The 13,519-nt window shown below is 36.1% G+C and overlaps 1 protein-coding gene across 2 annotated transcripts in view; it reads right to left on the bottom strand.

Moving 5' to 3' along the window:
- Positions 1 to 13,519, bottom strand: part of CSMD3 (CUB and Sushi multiple domains 3) — a 623,909-nt gene that overhangs the window by 129,112 nt on the left and 481,278 nt on the right. For both annotated transcript variants that reach the window (XM_088149036.1, XM_088149037.1), the window contains 5 exons: positions 10,868 to 10,964; positions 8,755 to 8,859; positions 4,219 to 4,337; positions 3,009 to 3,078; positions 1,625 to 1,741 (listed from right to left, as the gene is read on the bottom strand). In XM_088149036.1, coding sequence (XP_088005162.1) covers positions 1,625 to 1,741; positions 3,009 to 3,078; positions 4,219 to 4,337; positions 8,755 to 8,859; positions 10,868 to 10,964 — 508 coding nt within the window. The remainder of the gene's footprint in view (positions 1 to 1,624; positions 1,742 to 3,008; positions 3,079 to 4,218; positions 4,338 to 8,754; positions 8,860 to 10,867; positions 10,965 to 13,519) is intronic.

Here is a 13,519-nt window from a genome sequence, read left to right as displayed (position 1 = left end):
TCATTCTTGTTTATTTTTCTTTTCCTTTATCATTGTCTTATGTGTATATTGATTTTCATAACTTTGGCATATTTCATTTAACAGCCAAGAGCAACCTTTATCTGTTAGGCACAGTACGCTCTACAGGATTCTTCATAAACTGATGTAAAAGGTCTAAAATTCTTCCATTCAAATGCAATATATGTCTGCCTTTGTTGGCTCCCTAAGAATATCATACTCTACCATATTGTCTAATCTTGTTGTTGTTGTTCAGTCGTTAAGTCGTGTCCAACTCTACGTGACCCCATGAACCATATTGCGCCAGGCCTTCCTGTCCTTCAGTGCCTCCCTCAGTTTGCTCAGTTTTTGTCTAATCTACAACTCACTTTTTTCTTTTTTTTTAATCCTTTTGACATGTTCTCATATTAACAACAGTATGTACTTTAGAAGACATGACTCATGTTGTTGTTGCTTTTTTTTTTTTTTTAATTAGTGGAAATTTTTGGCAGTGATATTTACCTCTAGCTGAATTCACCTTCAAGATGAAGTCCATGTTTTGTAAATTCCTTAATTTCTCCTTTTATAAGAGTTTTATTATTGCATCTGCAAATCTAAGTTGCATAAATGAATGCATTTTTTTGTCTCTTGCTCTCATCCAAAGCTATTATTTTCCAAATTGCTACAATTTTGTGTTGACTTGTGCACAAAACCCTACATGCTGAGCTCCACTAAAGCTGTATGTGATGAGGTGTTACCAATGTTACATTACTGTTCTGAACATAGACTTTGGAGAAGTCTAACATTCAGCAGTACAGCACATTTTACATTAAAAAAAAAACCAGCTGTCTACTAATTTATGAAACTTAGGTAGCATGTCTTAATACTTGTTACCAGAAATTGACTGTGGAAAGGGGCTATCGTTTTTCTGTCTTGGCTTGAGAGTTATCTAAGTCAGTTTCTCAATGTTGGTTACTTTAAGATGTATGGACTTGCTGACTGGGGGATTCTGGGAGTTGAAGTCCATACATTTTAAAATAGCCAAGGTTGAGAAACTCTGATCTAAGTGTATCTAGTTGTCAGATAATAGATGGTCTTTTGGGTTAATCCAGTAGGACTTTTCCTATGTTCAAAATGTTCCACCTTCAGAAACACCTAGGTATGACTGTTAGGGAAGACTCCTCTGAAACCCTGAAAAACTTCTTCCAATGAATACACAAAAGATATAGCTGCATGGTCCAAACAATTTTAGGAGAAAGGCATTTTCCTACATGTCAGCCACGCTTGGAGAGAAGTCAAGAGAGAGAGAGCCAGTTAGGTTTAGTGGTTAAGGCACCAGGTTAGAAACCAGAAGACCATGAGTTCTAGCCCCACCTTAGACATGAAAGCCAGCTGGATGACTTTGGGCTAGTCACTCTTTCTCAGCCCAACTCACCTCATGGGGTTGCTGTTGTGGGGAAAACAGGAGGAGGAAGGAGTATTTGGTATGTTCTCCACTTTGAGTTATTTATAAAAATAAGAAATCTAAAAAAAAAAAAAGACCTAACTTTGTAAATGAAGAATACTTGCTATGCATACTTTTTAAAAGAGGAACATATTTAGTAGGGCTTCACTTCTGCTAAGTGGAACTAAATGAAATAAGACATACCAAACCCAACAGGCAGCTTGATAGTCCACGTGCAATCTAAGCTGCTGGGATAATTTCCAGGGAATCCTGGGCTAAGGATCACACCACTGAAGTCTGACATGGAACCACCACACTGTGCTACAAATGAGAGAGAAACACAAAAGGGTCATTTTAACCAAGTTCTCTTTTCTTAGCTTCTAAAGCAGTGTTTCTCAGCCTTGGCCATTTTGAGATGTGTGGACTTCAACTCCCAGAATTCCCCAGCCAGCCATGCTGGCTGGGGAATTCTGGGAGTTAAAGTCCACGCATCTCAAAATGGCCAAGGTTGAAAAACACTGCTCTAAAGAAATACAGAAATTAAATGTTTTTCCCCCCTGTTAGGCAATTATCCACATTAACACTGTTCATTCAGGTGACTGAGAACAGCAGCATCTACAGCTTCTTGTTCTTTTTATCAAAATTGGTCCACAAGTTCCACCCCTCCTGAACATGTGTGCAAAGTCATCACACATGCAGAAAAGGAGCAGGGCTTGTCGTGTAATGCCGCAATTCAGCTTTCACCAGAACCAGCAAGCAACAACCTAGTATCGCTATTATCCAAATGGGGTTACAATCCCCTCATTGTGCTTCTGACAATCTCAAAATTTGGAGAAATAAAATCATAGTTAAAGAAACAACAGTTATACTGAAATCAATCAGGAGGAATGAGAAATGTCAAAGTCACATCACGTTGTGAGTTTGGGGAAAGAGGATAGGGTAGGGTGTAGAAAATGGAATAAGTGAGGGAAAATGTGGTTGGAATACTGAACAGAGCTCTCCATACTCTTTATTACATTATAAACTCCCTTTGCATTTCATAATATATAAAGCTAGAGTGACCACATTTTTTTAAACAGAATGTACTGTATTTCTCAATAATATATTCATTATTATTGACCTACTTATCTTCGGGAAAAATGTAACTATTTGGGCACGTTTTAATGCAATGCATTATGAACACTTGTTCTGGCTTTAGCACAGGTCTGCTTTCTTTCTTTTGCTTTATTTTTATGTCACCATTTAAGCTACTCAATTCTCCTTTGAGTTTTATGGCTGATTTAAATAGTAGTAGCCATCTGCTTCATTAGATCTGCAGCAGAATGGTGTCCCCTGGCTTAGCATCTAATACCAGGGGTTGCACAGAGGATGGTCAACAATGTTTAAACAATGGGCACGTGTTGTATACATTGTGGGCACTTAAGAAGGGATGGGACTTTGTTGCCCTGGTCATCCCCATTCTGTTCACATCATGGAACTCCCTCATGGATCCATCCCTCCACCAAGACACCTTAAAACTCACAAATAAAGCTCCAATACATGTTTAGTTTCTCATATCCTTTTTTTAGCTTATCTATGAAAGATATACCTAAGCAAATTGGAATAGGATAATTCCATCTTCTTACTGGTCCAGGCATACAGGTGATATGTGAATGCCCCTATAAAATGACAAAACATTTTAAAATTATCGAGTTAACGATCAGTTCTATGCTACACTTTATTATGCATAACAGTAAAATGGTATCACAGCTTGCATCCTCTGATGTAAACCTGGGAGCCAAACTGGCTGGCAAGGTATCATCAGCATGGCCATTTATGGTCTGGTTTGGCCACAGCAAGATTAGCAAGTCATTGGCACAAAAAACCCTCCCTTGGCTCCCTGATATGCTTGCCAATCCCTGGCCTCCTGGCTAGGGAGCTGATGGCATAGATAATGTTACTTTACTACATTTTAACATGTATGCCAAATGGCAAAGGACAAAGACCAGTTATGGCACAGAACTGATGGAATATGGCAAGTTTGGCATAATAATGTGGATATAATGGGTAATGTCTTCTTATTTATCACATGGGCAGCAGATCAGATGTTCTTCTTTGAATCAGAGAAGGAAGGTCTTTAGATTCCAAATTATATTTTCATTCAGGGATCTGGAAACAACAGTTATGCAGTGTTCATCCATTAGAAACACACACACACATACACAAACATACCTATAACTAATGATGATGGAAAGGTTCCAACAAATAAAGCCAAACTCTTAGTGAATACTTTGGACATACTGATGTCTTTATCTTGGTGACAAACAGAAATTGTTTGGCATAGATAGATAGATAGATAGATAGATAGATAGATAGATAGATAGATAGATAGATAGATAGATAGATAGATAGATGCAATGCCAAACCCAATAAATATAAAAATAAAACCATTTTAGTGGGACTGTAATTTCTCTTCCCCCTGCAGCTGTAACCCATATACTGTACTCATCCCTGATTTTTCCTAAATTATTATTGATATTCCCAAAGATTCATGATGCAGCAAGAGGGAGTTCCTTAAAAAAGCCCTTTCTATGAGTAGGCAACCCCTCACAAATCATGGGTTCTATATTTCAAAGGAGTTTCTAAGATGAAAATAGTACATTGCAGAAACTCAATCTTTATCAAATTGTATGTTTTTTCCCTTTAAATAATGGTTTTATTTTTCTGGCTAGATTATAAAAATTCTTATTAAAAAAAAACAATAATATCTTAGTTAGGAATGAATAATACATAGGAGTTTGAAAAAGAAAAAAATCTACCTGGAGAGAATATCCTTGGTCACACTGGAAGGAAACCACATCTCCCACCATATACCTGTCTCCAATCTTAATTCCACTATTTGGGGTCTGGGGTTCAGGGCAGGAGTCCAAACCTATAGCTGTGGAAAGTTAAAAAACTTAACAATGACAAAATAAATTTATCCTTTTTTATACAGATTCTGACATACATGCAGGACATTATCAAAGTCCCCTTGCTGAAGGAGATTTAAATCAGGAACACAACAATATAGCATTTTTGAAAACTGTCTACCTTCCAGAAATACTGGAATACTTTTCTTCACAAGTCTTAAATGTTGGACAGATGATTCTATGAGAAGAGTTTTAGGATGAAATGAGCAGATTTCAAACATACTGGACTCATTTCTCTTTCTGAGACTTCCAAAATGCATCAACAAAAGCCAAGTGCATGATAATGCCTTTGGAAAGAGAAGAAGGCCAGACACAGAATGATGGACAAGGAAGAAAACTAATTACCTTCTGTATCTAAACTACAGTTCAGATATAAATTTTTATTTAATTTTCTACAGATTAGGGGTTCCAAGAGGAAAAAGAATTAACTGCTGGTGGGTCTCACCAATGACAGCGCATGAAATTCAGAACATGCTCTAATCTTTGCTGGAGTTTAATATTGCTGGGAAGGTATGAAATGATGCCCTGTGCAGGAACTCACCAACATACATAACAGTGGAGACAAAGTACAAGTGTAAGTCCATCTCCAATAATAAACAGAGGCTCTACATTTCAGGAGCTCATTGTGCATAATGATCTAAGTGTGGTGATAATGAAAGCTGAATGCACGGCTAGGAATCCATGAATTATTTGGCTTGGCAAGAGAGTTATAAAATACGGTTTCTCTTGGTTATAGAGAAAATTTCTACCCATTTCTTGTTTAAAAGAAAAAAGAAAACTTCCTCCTAGGAAGGAAATACATGTATTTCTAAAATCCACATGTTACATGGAAAAACTTTCATTGAGCTACACAAAGTATTTTTATATTATCATGGTCAAAGTCCTTTGCATGTAAGCTGAGCAGTACACAGACATTTAAAACACAGTAAGGAATCATGCAACTTCAAGTATTAAAAACGAAGCAGAACAAGAAAAAGCTTTTCAAAACTCCAAGCCAAATAAAGCCTGGGCAGTCAACAAGTAGCTTCAGAAGCCAAAAGCTTTCCAAAATAAATAGATTTTACAACCTTTCCAAAAGGCTGGAAGAGAAGAAGAGTTTTCATGTCAACAGAAAGCTCACTCCAAAGCTTTGGAGCAACTGTAGTCAAAGTCTGATATTTGGCTGTTGACAATTTGTCTCATATAATGCTGAAAGGGATCTAAACATTTTCCCATAACTGGGACTGAGTCTTACAGGAAGAGCTGGTCTCTTGAGGACCTCAGGCTAAGACCCTAACATTAAAGTCAGAAACAAAAAAGGGGTACTCTGACACTCACAGATAGCCAGTGTGTTGACTTCCACACTAGCTACAGATATTCTTCCCTTTAATAACCATAAAAAAACCCAGCTGGTCCTACCATTAGGATCAGGATAAGGCATCTGTTCATCTTTCTAACACAGAAAGATAGACGGGCTTGTCCAGTTGGGGATGAGCTCTATATGTCATGCAATCTTTCTAATCACTGATATTAACTGTACAGTTCCATAAAGTTTGTTTTTCAAACTGATATGGACAGTTCATGTTTATTTTTATATATCAAACTTATATGCCACCCATCTCACAAAAAGTGACTCTGGGTGGCATATATAATTTATTGTTTAAAAAACAGGAACGGCATATGCTCAGTGTAGAATCCAGTTAATCTTGCTACTTTCATTTGTAAACTCTGTAAATGTTTCTATATATACACATAGACACATACACAATATATAAATGGAGAGGGGAGTATATGCATGCTGTTTTATACTTGCCCCTTTCTCTCAAATCTATGGAACAAGATAACTTTAGATTATTAAATTTAATCCTGGGAAAAAAAATATAAAGATGTGGATAATTTGATTGAGTATAAATTAATTAATGAGCCATACTTAAAACACACACACACACACACACACAAAACAAATGGTTGGACACTTTGAAAATACTTTGAGGAACAAAGCTCTGGTTATCATCACATGATTATATGTATTGCATGATCAGTTAGCTTCCTGTTAGTTGCCTAAAGATTCAGGTAGATGCTGGCCCATAAAATGATTTGATCTACAATACCATAATAACTGTCATTTACCTACTATGGATGATATAAGAATGAGAGAGAGAGAAAATAGGAGATAACTTAGACTGAGCACAAATGTCTTATCAGAATTTTTCACCAAATCTGGGAGCATAAAAATTGAGCAATTTTACTGAGTTTTATCAGGGAAGACATCCACTACTATAATTTCTCAAAAAGAGATCTCCTTTCCTGGTTATAATAGCACTATAATGCTAATGAAAATCCTAAATTGGAGGAGTTCTCTTGTGATCTTTTGCCTTGGGATTTAAATGAAGTGTGTGAAGCCAAGGAATGCTAAAAAGATGATTGTACAGCAAAATACAGGATATTCAACCATATCTCTTTGTTACCTCATAACTAAAGGTAAGGCTATCCATCATGTACTTCACCAAAATTCTCTTCCTTTTTGAAAAATATTTTAAAAGCAATTTAAAAAAAAACCCAAAATAAATCAGAGTTTATAGGAAAGACATGTAGGAGTATTTTCTCTACCTGACTTTGGAAATAAGAAGGAAGACCCATACCAAAGAGCCAGGAGAAGAAAGAAAAATGGAGGGACTGGCAAAAAGTAAAGGGAGGTCCACTATGGGTCCTGGTTCTGCCCATCTCTGGTATGCAGACCTTGAGAAATCCCCCCAATACATACAAACCATGCCCTGCCTCCCCCCAACACCCAACAAACTTTATCTAGTGTGACTTTCTGGAGCCTGAGATAAGAGTTTCAAATGACATGCAATCTCATCCTTTCACCTCACTAGAAATTATGTTTTCTACATCCTCTTCTTTTTGTTTCAAAACAGCATGTGCAGTTTTGACAGAGAGATGAAGTGTGCAGAAATTATGACTTGTGGCTAGCCTACTTACTAATATTGCCAGTTATTCCATGTCACTTAAATCACTGGTGAGTGAGTAGTTAACGGAGCTAGACAACTGCAAGATATATCCCGTATAAAATGACTGAATCAAATATTGAGATCTGTATATAATTGTGACAACTTCCTGATATTTCAGAGTGCCATTCTAGCTTTCAAACAACCAATTACCTGAACACTGTCAGAAAAAAAATAAGCCAGAAAGGCAGTAAAATGCAAGATAATAGAATAGAAATGCATGGCAATGGATGAAGATGTGACAATAGCTCACAGAATTGCTACTAAAAAAACATCTAACAATTGAGAATGTGTAGTTATACCACAAAATGGAACAGACAGTGATTAAAGAGTTTTGGGATTCTCACAGATCAGGCAAATGATCACAAAATGTAAGATTATGTATCTGATCTTGTTTATACCTATAGGATACACAGGGTTTTCCGTTTATATGGAACAATGAGAAAATGACAAGTTGTAGAGAAAAGCACTTTACATTTGCTCAGATTTCTCCAGATAATTGCTGTTATTATTTTTATTATTGCTGGACTGAGATTTGGTTTTAAATATGCAAGTGACACTTAAGGAATCAAGCAGAATTGCTTAAGCTTATATCTGATATGGCGACTGAATGCTAGGAAAGGATTCTGTAACAGTCATATTTTGGCAAATAAACATTTAATGATAAATTAGCAACATACGATGATCTGAAATATGAAAAAATAAATCTTTGGTGATTTATTGCTGTGTTCCCTTTGTTTCCCCTGCTTGTTGCCATAGTCATTGTCCTCTCCTCAACAAGATTCAACTAGCATAAAATCTAAATCGCAATGCAGACCACGGATCAAAAGTTGCAAGTGACCCAAAGTCCTGGATGTGAATATAGCCTTGCATAGGACCAGGGACAATTTCCCTAAAGATATGCCACCTTGATCATTCAAAATTGGCTGCTCCCCCCCCCCTCCCCATTTCAAAGGATCAGTAGAGACAAGTTCCTTTTCTATCTCAGAATGATCCATTTTTTTCTGTCTCTGTTTCTGAAAGTGCTTGGTGTTATGCCTATGTCTTTCAATACCTACCTGCTTATTTTTCCTTTCAATTCTGAATACTTTTTCAGCCAACATCCTGAGTTCTCAATCCAAATGAATACAGACTTTAGGATTCTTTGTAGGGGATAGGATCTTTATGCTGAATATTTACCTTTTGTCACCCTCTTTCTTTCATAAACTGAGTGGTTTATACATAGCACACCAACACAAAATTAAAGCCAGAATAATTGTACGAAAACACACTACTTCCCAATCCTGTCAATTCCCAGTCTTTCAACAGAATCAACATTTAATTTCTTTCAATGTAAATGTCTACATTTTCAAAGCCACCCAGGCCTATCTAATTGTAATATATATTGCAATTACATTACCTGTGTACTCTAAATGAAAGCCAGCAGCCGACACACTAATATCTGACTGAAAGTTTAAGTACAAATTGTTGGATGTACTATTAAGAAGTGGAGGTATTGTAGTTCCTGGGGAGGAAAAAGAAGTTTCCAAATTATTAATTTGCAATTAATTCTGTTATTTTTCCCCTTCATTTAGAGTTTTATCTATAAATATAAGCTATGTCTTAGGTTACCATTTGTAGCCATTTCAAAAAGGGTGCTTTTTGATGAACAGTGTTTGCTTGGCTATCTGGCTATGAAGTAGCCATAGGACCCAGTCAGCCGTGTTGGTTCTTGGTGACTAAGATTGGGAAGAAGCAGAGAAAATTCCCATATTCATTCATTCATTCATTCATTCATTCATTCATTCATTCATTCATTCATTCATTCCTTTCAGTTTAAGTAAGGCTTAGAAAGGGAGCTTAAAGTAGTAAATCAAAGAACTGAAAAGCATGAGAAAAGAAAAAAAGAAAGTGAAATATAGCTACATCTAGTTTATAGTTAAACACCATTCATAATCCCTCTCCATACCTTTATATCTTTGCAAACTATGCTAGCTTCCACCACACCTATGGACCTCCTCATATACTTTCAATAGTAGGCCTGATATTTATAAAAATCAACAAAATTACCCCACCAGTCAGTCTGCCTGATGATTGGAGCCTTGCAATTATACCAAGTTCATGAAACACACACCCAGTTTGCACTGCTTGTGCAAATGAATTTACACACATACACACACACAAGCTTGCACTATGCAGCAGATCTATACCTTACACCTAAAATTAAACCATGCAGCACCTTCAGAAAGTTTAAATATGTTATTATTTAAAACAAAAAATGATAGTAAGTTGTGACAAAGTCAGCAGTTTTTCTGTTTGGTCTGTCTTCCTGCTTGGTCCCCTAAGTTAGCTACCATTTCAATTGTTCCTTACAGCATTATTCTGGTGCATTAATGAAAAAATAAAATGGCATATGGCTCCCAGGCATAACTGCTACCAACTGTTGAAGCCATAAACAGATAAAGGAGTGGGTACGTGGACCAGAAAGTTGGGATCACTCAGGGCATTTATTATTGTCCTCTAAACTGAGAATCCAGGGTTATCAGTGGTAAAGTATGAATACTTTGGTTGGCATTGATGAAACTTTCTGGCAACAGTGTATCCTAGCAGTAAAATATAGTTAGAAGTAAAGCAGAACAATTCAGAAGAATGTGATGTGATGACAAATATTTTTGCAGTGAGGGTTGAAAGCTGAACAACACTAGATTTTTAATAAGGTGAAAGGGCCTTGGAGCACCTAACATGTGTAATTTATAAGCATATTCAAACTTTTGGAAAATGAAGATAGCGTTTATTATTTTTGGCATAGCACAGAGATGTCTAAACTAGCTGAAGAACTTGATTGAGAATTGAAATCTATGAAAAAGGCAAGGCAGATCAAGCATGCAAATTACTATTATTTCTTTTTTTCTTTTCTTCTTCTACCCACATACAGAGTAAATAATAATGCTTAGAAGGAGAAAAATAGGAAAAATCAAAAGCAGAAGGACCCAAGGTTCAAGGCTCAGTTTGAGAGAGAAAGGGGAAGAACAGTGGGAAGATTAAATGACTCAAAATTATATAGAAGTGTTGTGCTCAGAACGTTCCAGGGTTCCATACTTTAGCCAACCTTGGCCTTTTATAATAATATTCAACTTCCTCTCAGCTTATGTACCACAAAATCCTTAAGATCCATCTGCTTTTTAAAATCCATTGTAAATATAATTCAAATTGCCTTGCACTCAGAATATATTGCATGTATATCAGTTAATGTTGTGTGCGTTTCCAGTAATATATAGACTGTGTTGTGGCAAAAGGTAATAAAATCAGCTTCAGTGCTGTCAAAATTTTATGGTAGTACTAGGTAATGAAACCACCATGAATCAGACATGCAGTTCCCTTACTTGTTCCACAAAATGGTGCTTTCAACACGTTTATGTATTACATGAATGCGATTCAAGGTATTTTATACTTGGCATCTTCATTCCTAGCACACACATTGATGATTTACCATGAAATGGAACACCAGAAAAGAACTTATTATTTTCATTCACCTGAATAGCTTCCAAGCCTTGGAGCGTTGTTATCAGCACCATCATAAAAATCTAAAGAGTCCCAGTTATGCTCTGTTGCAAAACTTATCACCTGTACCTATAAAGGAGAGAGAAATAATGCAAATATTACAAGACAATATGGAACTCCTCTACTTCACATTACATCTCCAGAAAGGAGTCCATATTGGAGTTTTCATTCAGAGTTATGTATTTGAACTAAATATTGGATGTCACCCAAATATATTTCTGAATATGCCTTCATGAACAGTAATCTTATAGTAATAATGGAAATCTCCCCCCTGCCCTACCCCCGAGTGTCATTCGATGCCTGCAAATAGAGATGTTGTAAATAGCTATGTAACAGTACACTGTATTTACTTCTCAGTTAGTGGGATATGGAGAACAGTTTGTTGGCTTGCAAGGTAGTCTCTGCAATAAAGACTGTAGTTGTGTGAAAGCCTCAACTGATCAAAGTTATAATGGGCAGCAGAAGTCAATACTGATGGAATGCAAGAGGAATATGTGATACAGAGCATTAATTAATTAATTAATGGAAAATGGAAAGCATGCTTTGTGTGCCTATGAAATGAAGGGAGAGGGGAGGAATAAAAGATCTGAATGGTGGTGGTCTTATCTTATGGAGTTAATGAATGCACACATGCAGGAACATGAACATGTAGGCATAATTATGAATAAAAGGGCTAAAATATATGTCAGGATTTATTAACTGGTATATAGATTAAAGTGATGCACCTGAAAGTAGTTCATAGATAGATGGTAGTTGCACATTAATGGAAATGAATAGTGACACTGAAAGAACCAGAATGAGTTTTGAGGGAAAAGATATAAGATCTTCTAAATGAATGTGTCTTGGGGTTGGGGATAGAGATATGCTACTTGATACATGGATGAGTGGGAACAAGATGAGAGAATATATAAAAATGACTGGGCCATTCAGAGTCTCAGGAATGGATAGGAATGAATTAGGAGTTAATACAGATCTAAAGGCATATGAATATAGATAGACCGAAAAGCATAATTGCTTTGATAATTTATGACAAAAAAAATGAAAATAATGAGGATTTTAAGGGTGGTGGTGCAACATATGGACAAAATAATGGTTGGTAGTATCAAGAATGGAACTTGGAGGAATATAGGACCAAGATTCCAAAGTTTGTGGGAAATTTCCAACCAATCTTAGGGAACAAAAATCTTAGATGCAGTGGGAACAAACATGTTCTTTCACAATTCCTCTGCCCATAAGTTTTGCTTTGTTTTATTTTTCTTTTGCAATTTCTTTCCTTAATTGGTCCCTACTAGCTTATAAACCAGCAGGAAAAGTCAGCCAAGAGGACAATTGCACAGAAAATGCAATTGACTGGAATATTAAATGCAAACAACCAAATAGATTTGCTACATAGTGATCAGGCAAGAAGAGGGAGAGAAAAAGACATTTAGAAGGTACTGACATATATGTAATGAATGTGTGTGTGTAAGTGTAATGAAGGTCCTTTTCTGTCTTTGCACATTAGTTAAATGGGAATTTTCTTCTGAAACCAGTCTGGAAGAAAGGAAGATACTGTATTTCTTCCTACAAGTCTTCATTTTATTGTACGGTCATCTTCCAAGTGGCCTGTAGCTTCCATGATTTTCCATGCACCTAATAAACCCAAGGGGATCCCAGTTAAAGCTAATAATGAAATAAATATTTCTACTGGGTTTTGCAGCAGCAGTCTTCTGTCACCCCTTTTTAAGGCTACGTTAATAGAAACATCATTTGCAAATTACAAGTTATACTTTATTTTATATTTGTCAAACCCTATCTCAAGTATTGTCTCCAGTTATGGATATCACACTTTTAGAAGGATTCAGAGACATGGGAACAAGTTATTTGAAGACAGGAAGATTAATCAAGGAGCTAGAAATTAAGATCTGAGAAGGAGGAGGAATTGGGCATACTTAGCCATAAGAAGGTAAGACTAAGGAGAGATATGACAACATTCTTCAAATATCTGAAAAGGGAACTCACAGAAGAAGGTCAAGAGTTGTTCTCTATAATTTCAGAATGCAGAAAATGGAATAATGGTTTCAGTTACAGAGAGGCAGATTTTGACTGAATGTTAGAAAAAGCTTACTAACATCAGAAGAATTATGCAGACAAGTGATGAATTTCCATTCAATGGATGGATTCAAGGAAAGTCTAGAAAGTCATCAACTATCAAGGGTGCTTCTTCACATGTTAGAGGGGTGACCTAATATTCCCTTCCAACTTTATGATTTTATGATTCATATGTTTGGAAATGTAGAATGTAAGTGTTCTATAAATCGATGATCTATGGAAATACTAAATACAGTTATTGAGGAGAATGTTCCACATCATATTTATCACAGTATTTCCTTTACTTTCATCATCAAGTATAAGACACAGGGGAAGGTCCAGTTTGGCCATTACTTTGTTCATATACCAATGCTCCTAAGTTAGAATGACTGATATAATTTGGGTTTTAGTATAATTAGTTGATAACTAGATAAATGGCTTAAATTACTACAGGTACCACTTTTTTTTCACATTGTCAGTTAATTAACTTTTCAAAACCAACATTAAAAATGGTTCAAAGGTACTTTGCATGATTATGATTCAAAAAATACTCC

The sequence above is a fragment of the Python bivittatus genome, unplaced genomic scaffold (genome assembly GCF_059951505.1).
Source record: "Python bivittatus isolate LINGU-HERP-01145 unplaced genomic scaffold, Pbiv_v1 ctg000590_np1212, whole genome shotgun sequence".
Classification (NCBI taxonomy): Eukaryota; Metazoa; Chordata; class Lepidosauria; order Squamata; family Pythonidae; genus Python; species Python bivittatus.
Note: the sequence above shows the minus strand (reverse complement) of the source record. Positions and strands in the feature narration are given on the sequence as shown.